Raw genomic sequence first — 18,531 nt, 5'->3', positions numbered from 1 at the left:
CCCCTATCACCCAAGGTGGGTACTCGAGGCGCCCTCTGGGTGGGCTGAGTACACCCTCTTCTTTAGTTGAGTGTTGATTGCTGTAGGCAGGTCAATGGGAGGGATTTGCCCAGGCCAGTCAGCTGCAAGGACTGGCAGTGACCACTGACCACAAACCTCCACCCTCAGTGGAGGATCAGTTGTGCAGGGGCAGGATGGTGGTGCTCCATTGTGGTCTGTAGCTGTCCACTGGGTGTGCTGGCTCTGGGGTTTCCCTGGGAGGTGCAGGCCAAGGTCAGCCCCCACCTGTCTCACCCAGGGTACCCTGCCTGAGCCATAAAGCAATCTGAGATGGCTGCTGCTTGTGCTGGGCTTGGAAATTCCCAGGTGAAGCCAAGCTGTGAATCTAGGCTGCTAGTTCTGGGCCTGGGGCTCACTGAGGCCAGCCGCTGCTTGTTTGTTCACATGGAAAAGCAGCTTGGGTGGGCTCTTAAGTCTGGTGGGGCGGAGTCTGCCGGAATCTCCAAGGCAGGTCAAACAGTGTTAGGTCAGGTTGATGGAATCTTAGATAAGGTACCAGTCTGCCAGCTCCGTTTGTGGAAGGCCCAGAAAAGGGACAAGGCCTCTGCTCACTTTGATGCCAGGTGCTTCAGTTCCTCCCTGTCTGCCAGTGGTGCCTTCCAAGCTGCTAACCAGTGATGGATCACAAAGGGAGTGAGTTTGAGTAAGTTCATGTGAGAGTTCTTTAAGAGGAAGTGCTTGGGGCTCCAGCAGTTTCTCCACCAACCAGTCCCTGCTAGTTCTCACAGCCAGGAACTGTGGGAACTTGTCTTCCTGGCATTGGAACCCTAGGCTGGGGGACCTAGTGTGCGTCCGGGACTCCTTGCTCCTGAGATATCCCTCCTAAATTTTTATCTACCATGCGTAATTGTAGGACCAGTCCCTCTTACCAGTCTTAGTGGATGTGGGTTCTTTAATATCTGTAACTGTCAGACTTTCATTCACCTTGGTTTCTGTTGGTTCTGAATGATGGTTCTGTATTTTAGTTCTGTAATTTTGTTGTAGTTGTGTGAAGAGGCCAAATGTGTGTATTTTTTTTAAAGCAAACTTGGGTAAGGAAGTGGATATGTTGCTCGTCCTCAAGGCCAGGAACAGGGCAATGACCGTTTGCTTTTAGTGACCAAGTTTACCTCTTCTGGCTGCCAACGTACTATAATTCCTGGTTTTTAAAAAATTTTTAAGGAATTCCAGTGGCCCAAAATGTGTTTTTAATAGAATTTATTGGGGTGACATTGGTTAATGAAACTTCCAAAATATGGTCCATGTAATCACGTCTCCCTGGCAGCGTTAGTGCAACCTAACACCCTCTGGGAACTCGTCCTCACTGCCCAGGCTTTGTTCACGGTTGTATCTTAGTGAGGTATGTGCCCTGAAAGACCCTCTCTTTACTGAGCTCAAGAGGGTATCTCTTGGGCTTTGAGAGCCAATTTCCGTGTATTATGTAACTGAATATGCCTTTATTATTCCTGGAAGGGGGTTAGATGTTGCCTAATGCTGTGACTCACTCAGACCGAACACAAGTCTCCATTACATTTTGCAGGCAGCAGGGGCCTTGGGTTCCAGGGGCTTCATTCAGAATGGATTTTTGTTTGCTGACTCTTTCTACATCTTATACTTAGTGTGAGACAGCTGTTTTACAACGAGAGACAAGGGTAGTATAATTGTCTCCAGATGTGTTCTTTGTCTCATTGGGACCTGCACTGATCAGGTGGGCTGACCCGAACACCAGGTCAAGCAGGAAAAGAAAAATACAGAATGTGACTGAACTTGATACTTGAGGTGGTTTCTCGTTCTTGTCATCAGAGTTGATTTTATTCTGTATATGTGTGTGTGTGTGTGTGTGTGTGTGTGTGTGTGTGTGTGTGTATATATTTACATTATATAGCAAGCACTTTAGGGATTATTTATGTGGGTTTTAGGGCTGCAAAATAGAGAAACTGCTCTTTTCTCCCTTCATCCTGCCTTTCCCAAGAGAACTGCCTCCCAGCTGTAATTCTTTCCCTCATCATATTTTTGGATCACTGTCCTTTAACATTAGGCTCTTTAAAAGAAATTGAAGGCTGATGTAATTAGATAATTGGAAAAGACTTTCGAGTTAATCTAGATGTCATCTGCATTGAAATATCTCTGTATCCTCTTTCCCTCTGCTTGTTAATGAGGCCTTTACCCTTGAACATTGGGAACCTTCTAACGAGTTCAGCTGCTTGTTGGTTTCCCTCTCTCCCAATGGCACATTAATCATTTTTGAAATAACAATAAACTAGTGGGTAATACATTAACTTTTCCTCTTGGCCTTTGGTTCCTTGAATTTTCTTTTTTTCCTCCCACATTGGGCAATTTGTCACTGTTTGTAACTTGCTAATTTCATCTGCCAAGCTGCATTTCCATCTACATGAGTACTGTTGAATTGGAAGTGTAGGCACTGAAAACTTCCAGGTTTTCCTTCTCAAAGAGTTGATGTCTCTACTGGAGGATCGTGGTACAGTGGTGCCTTACATGTGCAGTGCCTCTTTAGTTCCCTCGGAATGCTTACATTCCTAGTGTAAGTCTTCTGAATCTTCACCTTGGGTTTTTTTTTCTTTCACTAACTAAAGAGTTTTATTTTTAATTTGCCTCAATATTTAATCTGTCTTATTTTGTGTATTCTTGTGTGTTTGTAGGTACTTATATTTTTATTAACTTTAAAAAATGCACGTACTTCAGGGCAGGGACTCTCAAACTCAAGAGTGATGTGTTGGGCCTGGATAACTCCTTGTGAGCGGGCTGTCCTGTGCACTCCAGGAGATTTAGCAGCATCCTATTCTGCTGATCTATCCACTAGATCAGCAGTTTTCAACCCTTTTCATCTCATGGCACATATAAACTAATTACCAAAATTCTGTGACATACCGAAAAGATATATAATATTCTTTGCCAATCTGACATAGATAGGTATAATTTTGATTTGTTCACACTGGATGGCTATTGTTATGTTGGCTGTTGTCATTTTTTTAACTTGACAATCTAAGGAAAAAGAGGTCAGTGCCCCTGACTAAGTGGTCAGGTATTGCCTGTTTTAAAACTTCTCGCAGCACCACACTGGGTCGTGGCACACTGGTTGAAAATCGCTGCCCTAGATGCCAGCAACAGCCACCACTGTCTCCGTCCCCCTTATGACAGCAAAAATGTCTCCAGAGATTGCCAAGTGGCTCCTCCAAGGGATGGGGGGAGGTTCAGAATTCTCCCCAGTTCAGAACCACTGATTGAAAGAATCAAGTAATTTCACAAGATTTGTTAGGAAAAAGTGGCAATTCCTCTGCCCCCCATCTCTCTGCTCTCTTAATTTTTTAGGTTGTCTTTTTGCTCTATTTCCTGGGAGAGTTCATTGACTTTACCTCACGATGTTCTATTTTAATTTAAAAGAGCATTTATTCATTTTATTCTGTCTGAATATTACTTTTTTATACTATTTCTTCTTGTTTCATGGCTAGAATGTCTTCTCTTACCTCTCTTAAGGATCTAAATTAGCAGTTTTTAGTCTTCTCTGCCACGATAGTCTGTTTCCTGAAGTTTGGGGGTTTTCCCTCTTTTTCTCTATATTTCTCACATGTCTGGAGAATACAGTATTTCTCCCTATTTCAGAATTGAGGACAAAAAGGCTGATCAGAAGCCTCAAGGACAATGGGATTGGTCAACCACAAGTTCACTGCCGAGTGGTCTGGCTGAGTTCTTAGCAGACCTCTGATACCAGCGTCTGAGGTCGTCTTTGTCTAATCTGAGTTTCCTGAGAAGATTCTTTTCCATTTTCTGCCTGGGGCGGAGGTCAGACTGCCAGCTTTCTAGGGACCACATGGAAAAGAAGAACTGAAGGACCTTATATCTACTTCACATAACTTCATTCCATCTCTCTGTTTTCAGAGTGGTACCAGGGGCCTTCAACTCTTCCCCGAGATCCCTAGAATAGACACCTCGGTTTTCCTTCTGTCTGGTGTTGAGGTGGAAGAAGGAACAGTCATACAGCTGTAGAGAATGGAGAGGAGATGGTGGATTCCTCAGATGATTTTCAGCCAGTCCTCCTTAGTTAGCGTCTCCCCCTCTGCTCCGACAATGCTTCTAGTGGTACCTGGGCAGACACTTCCTGAGCCTCCTGGGAATGCGCTATAAAACACATGAATTCTTGGCTTTCCCTGCTGCTGACTTAGGATTCAGCTCTTTCAGATCTGCTAGGGCATTTAACACACTTATACATCTGCCTTCTAGGTCCCAAAGGCTACGGCTCTTATCTCCTTTCTCATTCTTTCCATACTTGGATTTTTTTTTCCTGTTTAAAGGTCCACTTACTATTATTTCAGTAAGGCACCAGGAGGGCTCAGAAGTACATGCATGTGCTCAATCTACCATTCTTTCCAGAGGTTAGGCTGTATCTTCTAAATAAAAAATGATAGGTGAGTTTTTTTCTACTCAACCCAGCATGCTGTGAATATTATCGGAATACCCAAAGGACATCAATAATTATTTGCTGTTCCTTGGGAAATGCTTCTACAAATTATGTTGGTTTTAGACAAGTTTGTGTTTATTCCTATAAAGGTTATAAATCCTGCAGCATTTTGGCTGAACAAAGGAATATGGTTCTAATTTTTAAACTGAATTCTAGCTTTCCTTTGTTAAATTATATTGTTAAATGAACACGGAAAAATTCCTGGCATAAAGTAAATGTCGACAGTGGTTGTTTTTATGATCACTGCTGTTCCCCATTTCACTAGAGATTTCTGACCAACTGTTAATGTTTTGTTTTTGTTGTTTTAAGGATTTTTTTTTCGTTTGTTTTTCAGGGGTTTTTTGTTCATTTGTTTTTCATTTTAGTCACTAATTTAGATAAAAGTTCATTGAGATAAAATTTTCCTTTACCCATCAGTTCCTGTTCTAGCAGGCTTCTCCAAGGAAGTAACCAGAATTGCATGTGCAGCTTTGCAGTGGCATTGCTTATTACCGCAGCAGCAAACTTAAGTGCCGATAGTAAGGGATTGATTAAACGGACCATGGTATATCTAGGTATGGGGATACTACGCAGCCAGGAAGAGTGATTTTGTAAAAGAGTACTGAGTAACATGGAACTGTCCAGAGATACCATAGATGTTTAGTTTAAAGGGCAACATAGAAAAAGTGTAAAATTATATTAAGGAAAAGCATATAGATTAATACTAAGAGAATAAATAAAGGACTAGAAAAAGACACCAAAATGTTAGCATTATCAGGGGGAGGAGTGGTTCCTGAGGACTTGTTTTTCTTCTGTGTGCTTTTTATAAATGTCTCAATTTTCTTAAATGAAAGTAACTTTGCAACTTAAATCACTGAAACCCCTCACATATATTTGTATATGTGTGTGTGTGTGTGTGTGTGTGTGTGTATACATACAATTTTAAAGTAAATAAATTCTGCTTCAAGATGTCCGCTGGGCTTCCAGGAGAACCAGGACCCCCTGGGGAGCTGGGACCCCCTGGACGCAAGGTAAGTTGAAAAGCCATAAATCACACCAGATCCTTTTCCAAGTAAAAAGTCAGTGCACAGGATCTTCATTGTCCAAATGAACATGCTTTCTGTCTCTGCAGCTTGGCAACTATTTTCCACCCTGATGGGCTTGGAAATAGGAAACAAAAATTGCCAGTTAAATACCAGTTGCCGTTTCTTGGGAAGTGGGGGGAATTGAAGAAGGAAATGAAGAGTATTCAGACTAAAATGAGACTGAAATTATCAGTAAATTTTATTTGTCTATTCAGTCCTTGTCCTCTTCCTATGTTCAGTGACCAACAGATGAAGGCAAGAGAATATTAATAACTAGTGAATAAGTGATTGAAGTTGCATTCACATTAAACTTTCTTTAGGAATTTAGGTGGGCTCCACTGCATTTTTTTTAAAGACTTTGTTTATTTTTAGAGGGGGGGGAGAAAGAGACAGAGAGAAACATCAATGTGTGGTTGCCTTTTACATGCCCCCTACTGAGGACTTGGCCTGCAACCCAAGCATGTGCCCTGACTGGGAATCAAACCAATAACCCTTTGGTTCTCAGTCTGGTGCTCAATCCACTGAGCCACAGCAGCCATTGCATTTTTCTTTGGGTGTCTCTCTTAGCCAGACTCTTTCTGCTCCAAAGATGGGATTGAACACATGGATTTCAAACCAGTTCCACTTCGTTCTTTTTATCCTCACCCAGACAGACACACATTTGCATATACATATGTTATACGAATGTATATTCATTTTGGAGTACAAGTGGGATTACCTTTCAGATGTTCGAATTGAGTCTGGTCCCTTTGTCATCCTAACCGATGATGGGGACAGATTAAGAATCAGCTCAGCTGCTGCTCAGTGGCCAAGGCGTAATAAGGAATTGAGGAACTTCAATATCTCTCTTAAAGAGGAGTAGTCACATGGCTGGTTCAGCCTTACCTAGTGCTACCAGGGTGTCCAGACTTGTGGCGTCTCTGCGCCACACCGGAAGAAAAGTTGTCTTGGGTCATGTGTTAAATACATTGTGATACTTAACCACAAAAAAAATCTCATGCTGTTTTAAGTATATTCATGATTTTGGGTCAGGCTGCATCCACAGCCGTCCCAGGGTGTAGCCCGTGGGTGCAGGTTGGACACCCCCATGAGCCACAGGCCTCCTCCAAAGCTTTTCATGCCAGCATCAGCTGGTCAGCTTCATCCTAGATTCTGGGCAGCCCTCACCCAGACACGGGGCTAGAGGAAATCGGTCTTCGGAGGTTTGTGCTGCTGCTTATAGGTTATAATTAATTAGGGGATGGATGTCTACATGTATTCTTTCTTTTCCTCTAACTTAAGAAGAATAAAAATCTTTACAAAGTTATCACTTTCTCAGAGTAAGTTGGTACGCATTCTGGCCTCTGAGGTGTGTGTCTAGAGCAGTGAAACCACGTTTTTTGTTTGTTTGTTTGTTTCTCTAGGGTGTGAAGGGGGCCAAAGGATTGGCTTCATTTTCCGTATGTATCTCCTGGCTCCCACGGGATGTCCCAAGCCCTCCATTAAGTTTGTTTTCTTTAACTTCAGGGCCTGGCAGTCTGTTGGTTAATTCTCTCCGTTTTATTTTTGAATCGTAGATGTGCGAGCTCATTCAGTATGTGCGGGACCACAGTCGTAAGTACCCTGCTGAAAACGATCACTCGAGTTGTCAGCAGTCATAGCAGAAACGCAGCAATTTCTGCACTTGAAATTGAGATAATTTACCAGCCAATCTTTTAAAATTAGAGATGTCACTGCATATATTTTGAGTCAGCACAGACTGGTGACGATGAACTAACTCCCTCTCTCAGTGCCGGTGTGTCTAATGGAACCTGTTCTAAGCACTAGGTAATAGTATATCTAGGGATTTGAATCTGGGGGACACTGAGATAAGAGGTCAGAACTCTCCTGAGGGTGAGCTCTTTAAAATGATGTTAACCCCTGACCCTAAGTGGCAAGATTGCATTCACCTGGTGAGAGAAACGCCCTCACAGGTATCCTGGTGGGCAGGCGGGAGTCCAGAGTCTGGCTCATAGATTGGAAATACCCGGAAAGGTATGCTTGATTCCTGTGACATTTTTCCTCTTGAAATTCTGTAAGCAAGCAGGCATTTTGATTTGGAAAATGCTCTTTGGAATTTGCTGTAAGGCCCGGGTGGCAGCTTATTCTGTCAAAACACATGCTACCACCATCGAAGGAATTCCTTCCATGTACAAGATCAGGAGGGAGTTGACTATTTAACATTCATCTACAAATGCTCATTCACTTCTAAAATAAATGCTATGAATGATGGGAAAAGTCAAAATCCCTCATGACATTTTGGAGAAGATAAATAGACAAATTAGAGCCCCTTTCTGCAGACAGCACTGGTCTCAAAGACACAGACTGAAAAGCTCTGAATGCAGGGCCGATCTCAGCCCCGCCTGTGTGCAGCGGAATGGACTCACCTGTGGCGGGAATCAACATACACATTAGGGCCTGAAGACCCGTGCTTTGGGGCTGCATGAGCACAGCAGGCTTTCTGACATGCAAGCCTTGTGAACTATAATGACCCAAGGGCACATCCAAGTATGATGAGGCCTGATTTTTTTAAATTGGAGGGGCTCGATACAAAATTACAGATCCAAAGGTGGGTCCAAAGTTATTTCAAAAGCAAGTGTTCTTTGGAACAAGAAAGGAAGTCACACACAATGGTTTCTGCATTTCACAAAAGCGCGTGTTCACGTGAGCACGCGGCTGCGCACCCTCCCAGGGCCTCCTCGCAAGGGGCCCTGGCAGGTGAAAGTCAAAAGCAATGCCACCCAGTCTCCTTTCTGCAATAACTGAGGTGCTCCGACGCACTGTCCAGTGTAGTAGCCATGGGCTGCATGGCTCTGAGGACTGGAAAACTAAATTTTTTATTTCCTTTCATTTTAATTAATTAAAATTTAAAGTCACATGCAGCTCATGGCTTCCATATTGAACAGTGCAGACCTAAAACTTAAGCTTCATTATCCTCAGAATAAATCTGTCTCTGATGTTAATTCACACACACGTGTGTGTTTGTGTGTATATATAATTAATAGCTATAAAAATCTGCATGGGGAAAATTCAGGGTGAAAAGAGGGTAGGACCTTTTAGCTTTCCAAATTCAGTGTGCCTCTCTGCAACCTAATACTCCCTCACAAGCAAAAGTTCTTTTCTTCTGACAGCAGGCTGCAGGCTGTTGATTTATGGCTGTAGATTGCCCCACCTCTCCCTTGCTATTCCCTGCGGAAGGAGCAGTGTTTGAACCAAGACGCTGGGCTGCATCTGCATTTTCTCTGAACCCTATCTGTTGCTTTGAGAGTTGAGTCATCTACAAAAAGCACACACTGCAGAATCTCAGCTGCCCTGATTTTCCTACACAGAGTTCTGTTCTACCAAATAATAACCTAGTCTCCTTTGTTCTTCTCCCCAGCTGGCGGATACGGTGAGTAACCTTTATTTATCGCACATTCTAATCAAGCCCAAAATGTCATACATCTGGAAAGATGAGTTAGAATAATATATTGCCTGCCAAGCGATGCAAGTTTTACCTGGGCCGTCTTTGCTGTTTCATTCTGGTAGCACAGACAAAGAAATCACTCAGCTGTAGCTGAGTCTCATGGCTGTTTCCCCAACCAACTGGTTTGATTTTTTTATTATTAATATTTTAATGAGTAACATTACCATATCTTACTGGTGGGTTTTTTGTAATAATATCCCTTTCCCTTCATTTTCTCTCTCTCTCACTATTTATCATATTGTGTCTGTATTTTGGAAGTTAGGAATTAAGATCCAGAGGGGGAAATGTGCAAAATAAAAGTGGAGATAATCAGATAGCAAGCCAGCTGAATGTGGAAGCTCAGCTAATGCTACAATCCGTGAAGTTCATGCCTCATGGTAATTACCAAGTTGGCTTTTTTAAAAAGATTTTTGTTTATTTATCTTTAGAGGGAAAGGGAAGGAGAAAGGGCGAGAAACATAAATGTATGGTTGCCTCTCATGTGTCCCCTGCTGGGAACTGGCCTGCAACCCAGGCATGTGCCCCGACTGGGAATTGAACTTCAATCCTTTGGTTCACAGGCCCGCCCTCAATCCACTGAGCTACACCAGCCAGGGCCCAAGTTGGTTTAATATCTTTCAGTGCTAGTTTTTTAAGTCTTTTTAGAAATGCTTGTTACCTAATTTTGTACAAATTCATCATCCCCCTCTTACACCTTTATATTCTTATGCCTTTTATGTAAACCCACCAATCTCTGCCCTCAGATTGCTTGTTCACCCATTCAGCAAACACTTTTTGAAAGCATAGGATGTGCCAGTCTGTCCCAGGAACTCAGGACATGAGGCTGAATAAGATAGACATGGTTCCTGTCTCTAGAAGTTTCCATTCAGTAGGGGCTCCAGAGAGTAAACAAATGAAGGAATCACAGACTCACGGGTGTGGGAAAGAGGTAAAGAACAGGAGGCTGTGTCACGCACAGAATAATGTTAGGGGAGGTGCGAACCCCTTTCAGAGGGAGGACTCCTCTGTGAGGCAGTGACATTGAAGTCACTGAAGAGTAAAAAGAAGCCAGCTCCCTAAGAGCCAGGCAGAGAGAAGTGCAAGTACAGAGGCCATGAGCCAAAACAGACCTAGGCATTTCCTAGCAACTGATGGAAGCCCCATGGGACTGAGACATAGGGAGGCGGCAGGGGCCAGCATTTGAAAAAATGGAGCCGCAAGCAAAAGCAGGTCAAGCTGAGCTTTGCAGGTTCTAGTAAGGACTGTACTTGAATTGTCCTGGGAGAGCGTTAAAGGTTTATTGAAGGTATGAAGGGAGGAGCACAAGCTGGTGAACAATATTTTGAAGCATCCTTGGGCTGCTATGGGATAAGTGTAAAAGCCAGAGGACTAGTTAGGAGGTGTTGCGGTGTTTCCGGCAAAGATGACTGTTCTGCACGAGGGCCACCACTGTTACGTGTCAGTTCCATGTTGGTGGTGTGGTTTGCCTCTTTCTGTCCCCGTGATTACCTGCTCAGTGTCCAGCAGCAACTGTCAGTATATGGTGCGTGACCACAGAGCCAAGTTGGGCTCAGTGCGGCAGTCCCTGCCTGGAGGAGGGCCCCTCGGTGTCCCCACAGTGCAGCCCAGCATCCTCGGCGGCCTCCGCTCCCTGGCAGCTGGATGGATTTCAGACGATGTGTTTGGCAAGTTGCATTAGCCCTTTGGTGTTTTTCCAGAAAAGCTGAATTTGTTTATATCTTCAGCTGTGAATCTTTTTCCCCTTTATCTCTAAATTACATCTGAAGCTGAGTTGTTGTCATTCCCATATGCAAGGAACAGCCCAAACACAAAGCTGGTGGAATCACTTCTATGTTTGGTCATTTCCACTCAGTTTTATTGTAGAATTGACATGACCTCAATTGTTAAAAATCAGCTACCCCACTAAATGAGACTCAGGGACCACTAAATTTTGTCCTGTCTCCATTGAGATACACAGTTTAATTTGGGGTCGAATGTTTATTCTTACTGGACCTTTTGCCTGTGAAGGTCACGAAGTCTAGGACCAGGAAAAGAGGACAGTCTGGCACTAGGGGCTGGGGCGGTGAGGCCCAGCTGGCCACCCGAGAGGGACTCCCTCCTCTGCCAGCCCAGGCGGGAGCCGGCAGGTCTGAGTTCCGGAGCTCTGTGTGAAGACCTGGTGGCCCTCATGGTGTTCTTACTGTCTTTGAACATGACTAGATGGCATATGAAGAAGCACACCATCGAGATTTCTTTTTACCAACCCACATCTCAACACCAGGCATCTCCCCCATTATTGAAGTTTGCTGTTCTTTTTTTGTTTTTGTTTTTGTTTTTAAATATATTTTATTATGCTGTTACAGTTGTCCCATTTCCCCCGCCCTTGACTCACCTCTGCCCTGCACACTGCCTCCTACCCACATTGCCCCCCTTTAGTTCATGTCCATGGGTTGTACATGTAAGTTATTTCCTATACATTTCCTATACTATTCTTAACCTTCCCCTATTTTCTACCTACCATCTATGCTACTGATTCTCTGTACCTTTTCCCCCTCTCTCCCTGCCCCACTCTCCTGTTGCTAACCCTCCATGTGATCTCCATTTCTGTGGTTCTGTTCCTGTTCTAGTTGTTTGCTTAGTTTGCTTTTTTGTTTGTTTGTTTTAGGTGTGGTTGTTAATGATTGTGAGTTTGCTGCCATTTTACTGTTCATATTTTTTATCTTCTTTTTCTAAGTTCCTTTAACATTTTATATAATAAGGGCTTGGTGACAATGAACTCCCTTGAACTTGACCTTATCTGAGAAGCACCTTATCTGCCCTTCCATTCTAAATGATAGCTTTGCTGAATAGAGCATCGTGGATGTAGGTCCTTGCCTTTCATGACTTGGAATACTTCTTTCCAGCCCCTTCTTGCCTGTAAGGTCTCTTTTGAGAAATCAGCTGACAGTCTTATGGGCACTCCTCTGTAGGTGACTGTCCCCTTATCTCTTGTTGCTTCTAGGATTCTCTCCTTCATTTTAATTTTGGCTAATGTAATGATGATGTGCCTTGGTGTGTTTCTTCTTGGGTCCAACTTCTTTAGGACTCTCCGAGCTTCCTGGACTTCCTGGAAATCTATTTCCTTTGCCAGATTGGGGAAGTTCTCTTTTATTATTTGCTCAAATAACTTTTCCACTTGTTGCTGTTCCTCTTCCCCTTCTGGCACCCCTTTAATTCGGATGTTGGAGCGTTTAAAGATGTCCTGGAGGTTCCTAAGCCTCTCCTCATTTTTTTGAATTCTTATTTCTTCATTCTTTTCTAATTAGATGTTTCTTTCTTCCTTCTGGTCAACACCATTGATGTGAGTCCCAGTTTTCTTCCCATCACTATTGGTTCCCTGTATATTTTCTTTTATTTCACTTAGTGTAGCCTTCATTTTTTTTCCCTCTAATCTGCAAACAAATTCAACCAGTTCTGTGAGCATCCTGATTACCAGTGTTTTGAACTATGTATCTGATAGGTTGGCTATCTCTTCATCACTTAGTTGTATTTTTTCTGGAGCTTTCATCTGTTCTTTAATTTGGGCCATTTTTTTCGTCTTGCTGTACCTATTATGTAGTGAGGGACAGAGCCATAGGTATTCACCTGGGCAGGGTAACCCACTTTGCTGTGTTGTGACACTGTGTGTGGGGCAGGGGTCTGAGAGGGAACAGTGGCACTTGCTCTGCTCTCTGCTGGATTTCAGTCACCTCCCCTACTTCCCACAAGCAAACTGGGCCCTTCTGGTGCTGGTTCCTCGATGGGTGGGCTTGTGTACATTCTAGAACCCTGTAGGTCTCTCCAGCGAACTCTCCTTTGAGGCTGGGAGTCTCTCCCAGCACCTCAGCCCCCACAGATTCTTTCAGTCAGAAGTCTGAGGCTTTATTTCCCCACACTGGAACCCTGGGTTGTGCAGTCTGTCCTGCTCCCCAGTTGTTCCTCCCAGTTTATCTACTCGCAAATGTGGAAAACCCAGTCCTCAATCCACAGCCTTGCTGGGTCCACCTGCTGCCGCCTTGCCAGCCAGCTGCAGCCTTGAGAGCCCTGCTCCACAATCTGCTGCCTCACTGGGTCCTCCACCGCCGCTTTGCCTACACCAGTCTTCCAGGTGTTGCCTTGCACTAGTCCTCTCTGCCCCACTGCCTGTCTCCGCCCCTCCTACCGTTCTATATGAATGTGTCTTCTTTAACTCCTTTGTTGTTGGGCTGCCATACAGTTAGATTTTCTGTCAGTTCTGACTGTCTTTTGTTTTTAAATTGTTGTTGCCCTTCTTTTGGTTGTGCAAGGAGGCACAGTGTGTCTACCTATGCCTCCATCTTGGCCAGCAGTTCCCGTTGTTCTTTTTTTTTTTTTTTTAAGAGTTGGATGCTTTACTTTTTTTAAATGCTTTTTGAAAGGCAGGAGCAGTTTATTTTTATTTATTTATCTATTTTTAGAGAGTGGAGAAGGGAGGGAGAAAGAGGGAGAAAAACATCAATGTTTGAGAGAAATGATTTCCAAGAGAAACCTGGATTGGTTGCCTGTCTCATGCCCCCCAACCGGGCACTTGGCCCACAACCCAGGCATGTGTCTTGACTGGGAATCCAACTGATGACCTCTCAGATTGCAGGCCGCCTCTCGGTCCACTGAGCCACATCAGCCAGGGCAGGTTGTTCTTCTTCCCATCCCTGTGACAAAGAGCTGTCCTGTGGTTCTTTTTTATTCAGTCAACATTTATTAGGCCCCTGATATATGACAGGGACTTAATAACTTGGCAGATCGAGACACAGTTCCTGTCCCCACACTTCCTAAATTAGTGGAAGAGGCAAACATTAATCAAATAATCAGACAAGTAGAAAATGCCAACCACGATAAGTACAGGGAACTGGGATTAGAATGAAGGAATTAGGATCATTGAATGAATCTGAAGGTAATGCTTACATTTGAGTTTTAACCATCGTAATTCAGAGTTTCTCTAAGTGATGAGCTATTTATTGATTAAACTTGCATTTTAGCTGCTACATAAATCAGCTAAAGTGTTTCTTCTTCTTTAAAGTGATAGAGTTCTCCATCACAGTGAGAAAGTCTATAATACTAATTATTACAGTTAGTAATAGCTAACATTCATTGAGTGCCTACTATGTGCCAAGCACTGTTATCCTATGTGCTTTACCTGTGTTGATTCATTTAATCCTCAGCACAGGCCTATACAGTGGGCAGTATTAGCACTGACATTTCACAGATAAGCAGACTGAAGCTCAGAGAAGACGGAGACACCTGGACAAGGTCACATGGCAGGAGTTGGGCCAGGGCTCCACACCCTCCCCTGTAGTGCCCGCTGTCTCTGCATCTACTGTCTGTTCTGCATAGAGCAGGGGTGTCAAACTCACTCTCACCAGGGGCCGTATCAGCCTCATGGTGCCTTCAAAGGGCTGAATGTAATTTTAGGACCATATACATGTAACTACTCCTTAACTGGGGGGCCCTAGTTACCTAGTTACTGTTGGCACTGGCGCCAGATAAAACAAGATAGAGGGCCAGATTCGGGCCTTGTGTTTGCCACCTGGGGGCTTAGTCACTTCTCGTCAGAGCTATCGCACCCATTTCTTCTCATCCCCTGTTACATTTCCTCATGGAGTAATAAAAATATGTTTCAGTTCATTTAACTGGTGAAGTTCCAGCAACAAACATGATGCCATTAATCCAATCTCTGTCAGTAAAAGGAAGGGCATATCCAATATCCATGAGCTCTTTATCATTTACAAGGAAATTGGTAATAAATTTACAAATGTCATTAAAACTCACATTGAATGATAGACTTTTCCTTGTGCTTTATTTAAAAGAGCAATTTCAGATTTTAGAGTAACATTTTTAAGTATTCAAAATCTAAATATTTAGTATTTTGAATGTTTTTATATTTGAATTATTACTATTTACTATTTAAATTTGAATATTTAACACTTAAAATTACTTTGCTTTCTATGTATCTTAAAGAAGAAAAAAACGCTGCACGGTCAGAGACGTGTGCTTGCCTTTTAGGAAAGCCAGAGTGCCCCGTGCACCCGACCGAGCTGGTCTTTGCCTTAGACCAGTCGCAGGATGTGACCAAGCAGGAGTTCGAGCAGATGAAGGAGGTGATGTCCTCGCTGGTGAGCAGCGTTCGCGTCCGGGACAGCGGCTGTCCCGTGGGAGCGCGCATCGCGGTCCTGTCCTACAACTCCCGCGTCCGACACCTCATCCGCTTCTCAGACACCTACCAGAAGAACCGCCTCCTCCGGGAAATCGAAGCCATCCCCTACGAGAGGTCCTCAGACGGCAGGGAGATCGGCAAAGCGATGAGGTTTATCTCCAGGAACGTCTTCAAGCGAACCCTCCCAGGCACTCACACGAGAAGAATCGCCACGTTTTTCAGCAGCGGCCAGTCTGCCGATGGCCAGTCCGTCACCACGGCCACCATGGAATTCAGCGCCCTTGACATCGTTCCTGTCGTGATTGCTTTCAGTAACGTGCCCTCCATCAAGCGTGCGTTTTCGGTAAGAGGATTATGCCTTTTACGTGACTTGTTCTTCTTTTCCGGGGCGGAGGAGGGACTCTAATCAGAAGCCTCTATAAGAAAGGATTGAATTATACTATGTATTACTGTTACCAGGCCCATGCCAAGCCCTGGTATGCATTACCCTGTTTATTCTAAAAGGTACTGTGTGTCTGTCACACAGCAAAACTGAGTCTGGAGAAGTTTACTGAAACACCCTGGGTCGCACAGCAAAGAAGTGGCAATGTCAGGACTGGAGCTCAGGCTTGCTCTTCTGCTGCTAATGCAGGGTGTAAAGAGACTCAGTCGGAAGGGCCAGTAAACCTTCCTGCATGTCACTCTATGGCCAGAGTAGTAATTGTTACTCTACCTTGCAAACCAATTGACTTATTTTATAACTTCCTTGGTCGTGTAATTACCCAAATGTTACAGAGGAAAAGCCATTCCAGTTATAGCTTCTCAGGTTGAGGATTAAATTCTTACTGTATAACATTCTGAAGTAAACCTGGGATCAAGATGACTTTTTTTTTAAAGTTGTGGTACAATTGATGTATAACATTATATTAGTTTCAGGTGTAGAACATAATGATTCAGTATTTGTATATATTACAAGATAGTTACCACAAGAAGTCTAGTTAACATCTGTCACCATAAGTGGTTATGGAATTTGTTTTCTTTTGTCATGAGAACTTTTAAGACTTACTCTCTTGGCAACTTTCAAATGTACAATGTAGTATTAACTATCATCATGTCGTACATTGCATTCCAATGATGTATTCTTCTTCTTTTAAAGGTTTTATTTATCTTTAGAGGGGAAGGGAAGGAGAGAGGGAGAGAAATATCAATGTGTGGTTGCCTCTCATGCGTCCCCTGCTGGGTGATGTATTCTTTTTAATCCTCATTCAAGGATATGCTTATTGATTTTAGAAGAAGGAAGGGAGGGGGAGAGGGGTGGGGCAGAGAGAGAGAGAGAAACACTGATATGAGAGATATTGATCAGTCGCCTCCCACACACGCGCCCAACTGGGGACTGAACCCACAGCCTAGGTATGTGCCGGCCCTGACTGGGGATCAAACACACAGTCTTTTGGTGTACAGGGTGATGCTCCAATCGACTAAGCCACACTCAGGGCATATTTATGTAATAACTGGATAAATGTACCTTTTGATTCCCTTTACCCACTGTACCCATCTTCCTACCCCACACCTCTGGCAACTATCAGTCTGTTCTCTGTATGGGTTTGGATTTTGTTTTTGTGTTTAGATTCCACACATAAGTGAGATCATATGACATTTGTCTTTGCCTGATCTGCTTCACATAATGCCCTCAAGTTCTGTCTATGTTATCACAAATGGCAAGATTTTATACTTTTTTATGGCTGAATAGCAATCGCTCATCCATTTCTCATGGGCGCACACACTTGTTCCATCTCTTGGCTATTGTAAACAGTGGCCCATGAACATAAAGTGCATCTATGTTCCAAACTGGTGTTTTGGGTTTTGTGTTGTTTCTGATAAATACGCAGAGGTGGAATTGCGGGATCACGTGGTAGCTCTATATTTTACTTCTTTTTGAGGACCCTCCATTCTGTTTACCATGGTGGCCGAACCCATTTGTGTTGCCATCTATTCTCCACGCCCTCACCCAGTCCTTGCTACTTCTTGTCTGTGTTGATAATAGCCATTCTAGCCTTCGAAGCACCCTGCCAATGGTGGCTCAGTTACAGAAGACCTGCCGGACCCAGTGAGTGTCCTTCCAGTCACGTGTGCTGGCCCAACATGGTATTTTGTTCTCTGCTCACGTGGCAGCCGTGAACAGGGGCCCCACACAGCAGCAAAAGGGTCCTGGAGGATGCCACCTGAACAAAAGGCCAAGCATTTGAAAGTTATTTCATTTGGAGGAAGGAAAGTAAGAAGCACCCAAATCACTGTCTTTGGGTATGAGAAAAATTCTTACTGGAGAAAATTTGCCAGCTGAACTCTAATTTAGCAAAATTCCATAGTAAAAAAAACTGGGATTAAGAGCAGTAGGAGACTCCAGCTTAGAGTTCAGAAAGAATTTTCTGAAGGCAGGGCTTTCTGTCAGCACGGACGAAATGGCTCAATGTAGGAGGTTGAGACGTCACCTCTTTCCGAAGGCATTTTGTGGGGGCAGTCACTCACCTGTCAGTGACGTCTGTCTGTCTTCCCTGAAGGCCGGTGGCTAGTATTAAGTAGGCTTTTGACCTTTCTTGCTTCATAATTTTCTGTGAAGACATTCAAATAAGCAGAAGGGAGTTGAAACAGAGTACTTGTCTACAGAAGGGAGAAAGCAGTGCCCTTGGTCTGGAGCTGCTGTGCAGATGAGTTGATGGAATGCTGTGCGTCTGTGCTTAGCACATAGTATACACAAGAGGAGGTAGCTTCTGCTTTATTGTCGTTCATTTGCTTGATACTGAACTGAAGTCTGGAACAGTATTGAAGTCTGGGTTGTAAAGGAACTGAAAGGGCTGTTAGCATCACTGACTCAGAATTATGCAAATGAACAGGCTGGCACTGCTGCCTCAGAAACGAAAATGCACATAAACTAGGAAAGATTGGGGCCAGCCGTGCAAACGAAGCTGCTGGGAGATGCTGGAGCTCCAAATTCTGTAAGTGGATGTGCTCACTCCCAGAGTCCTCATAATTCTCTGTTTATTGAGGGTCCCTATTCTCCCTTGGCTTTATTTAGTCAAAGAATAAGAGATAAGTTAATATCCTAATGCAAATAAATAATCGAGCATACTTAAACTGACATGATTCCACCATTCGTTCACACAAAGGTATATTCACAGCATATAATGTCAAGGAAACACATTCTTGTTGCTTTATTTTAAACCTTCTTTGTGTTAATAATCTCCCTTAAAGACTCTGCCCAAATACCAAGAGACTCTTTGCTTCTTTCTTGAAGGAGTTCATCTCAAAAGGGTACCAACGAAGG

General features: G+C 43.7%; 1 protein-coding gene across 1 annotated transcript in view; it reads left to right on the top strand.

The window, feature by feature from the left end:
- The window catches only part of COL6A6 (collagen type VI alpha 6 chain), a 143,547-nt gene that overhangs the window by 105,967 nt on the left and 19,049 nt on the right, over window positions 1–18,531 (top strand). The window contains exons 30-34 of the mRNA XM_037144044.2: window positions 5,464–5,526; window positions 6,984–7,019; window positions 7,137–7,173; window positions 8,978–8,989; window positions 15,080–15,573. Coding sequence (XP_036999939.2) covers window positions 5,464–5,526; window positions 6,984–7,019; window positions 7,137–7,173; window positions 8,978–8,989; window positions 15,080–15,573 — 642 coding nt within the window. The remainder of the gene's footprint in view (window positions 1–5,463; window positions 5,527–6,983; window positions 7,020–7,136; window positions 7,174–8,977; window positions 8,990–15,079; window positions 15,574–18,531) is intronic.

The sequence above is a fragment of the Artibeus jamaicensis genome, unplaced genomic scaffold, assembly GCF_021234435.1.
Source record: "Artibeus jamaicensis isolate MK-2021 breed Jamaican fruit bat unplaced genomic scaffold, CSHL_Jam_final contig_519, whole genome shotgun sequence".
NCBI lineage: Eukaryota > Metazoa > Chordata > Mammalia > Chiroptera > Phyllostomidae > Artibeus > Artibeus jamaicensis.
Note: the sequence above shows the minus strand (reverse complement) of the source record. Positions and strands in the feature narration are given on the sequence as shown.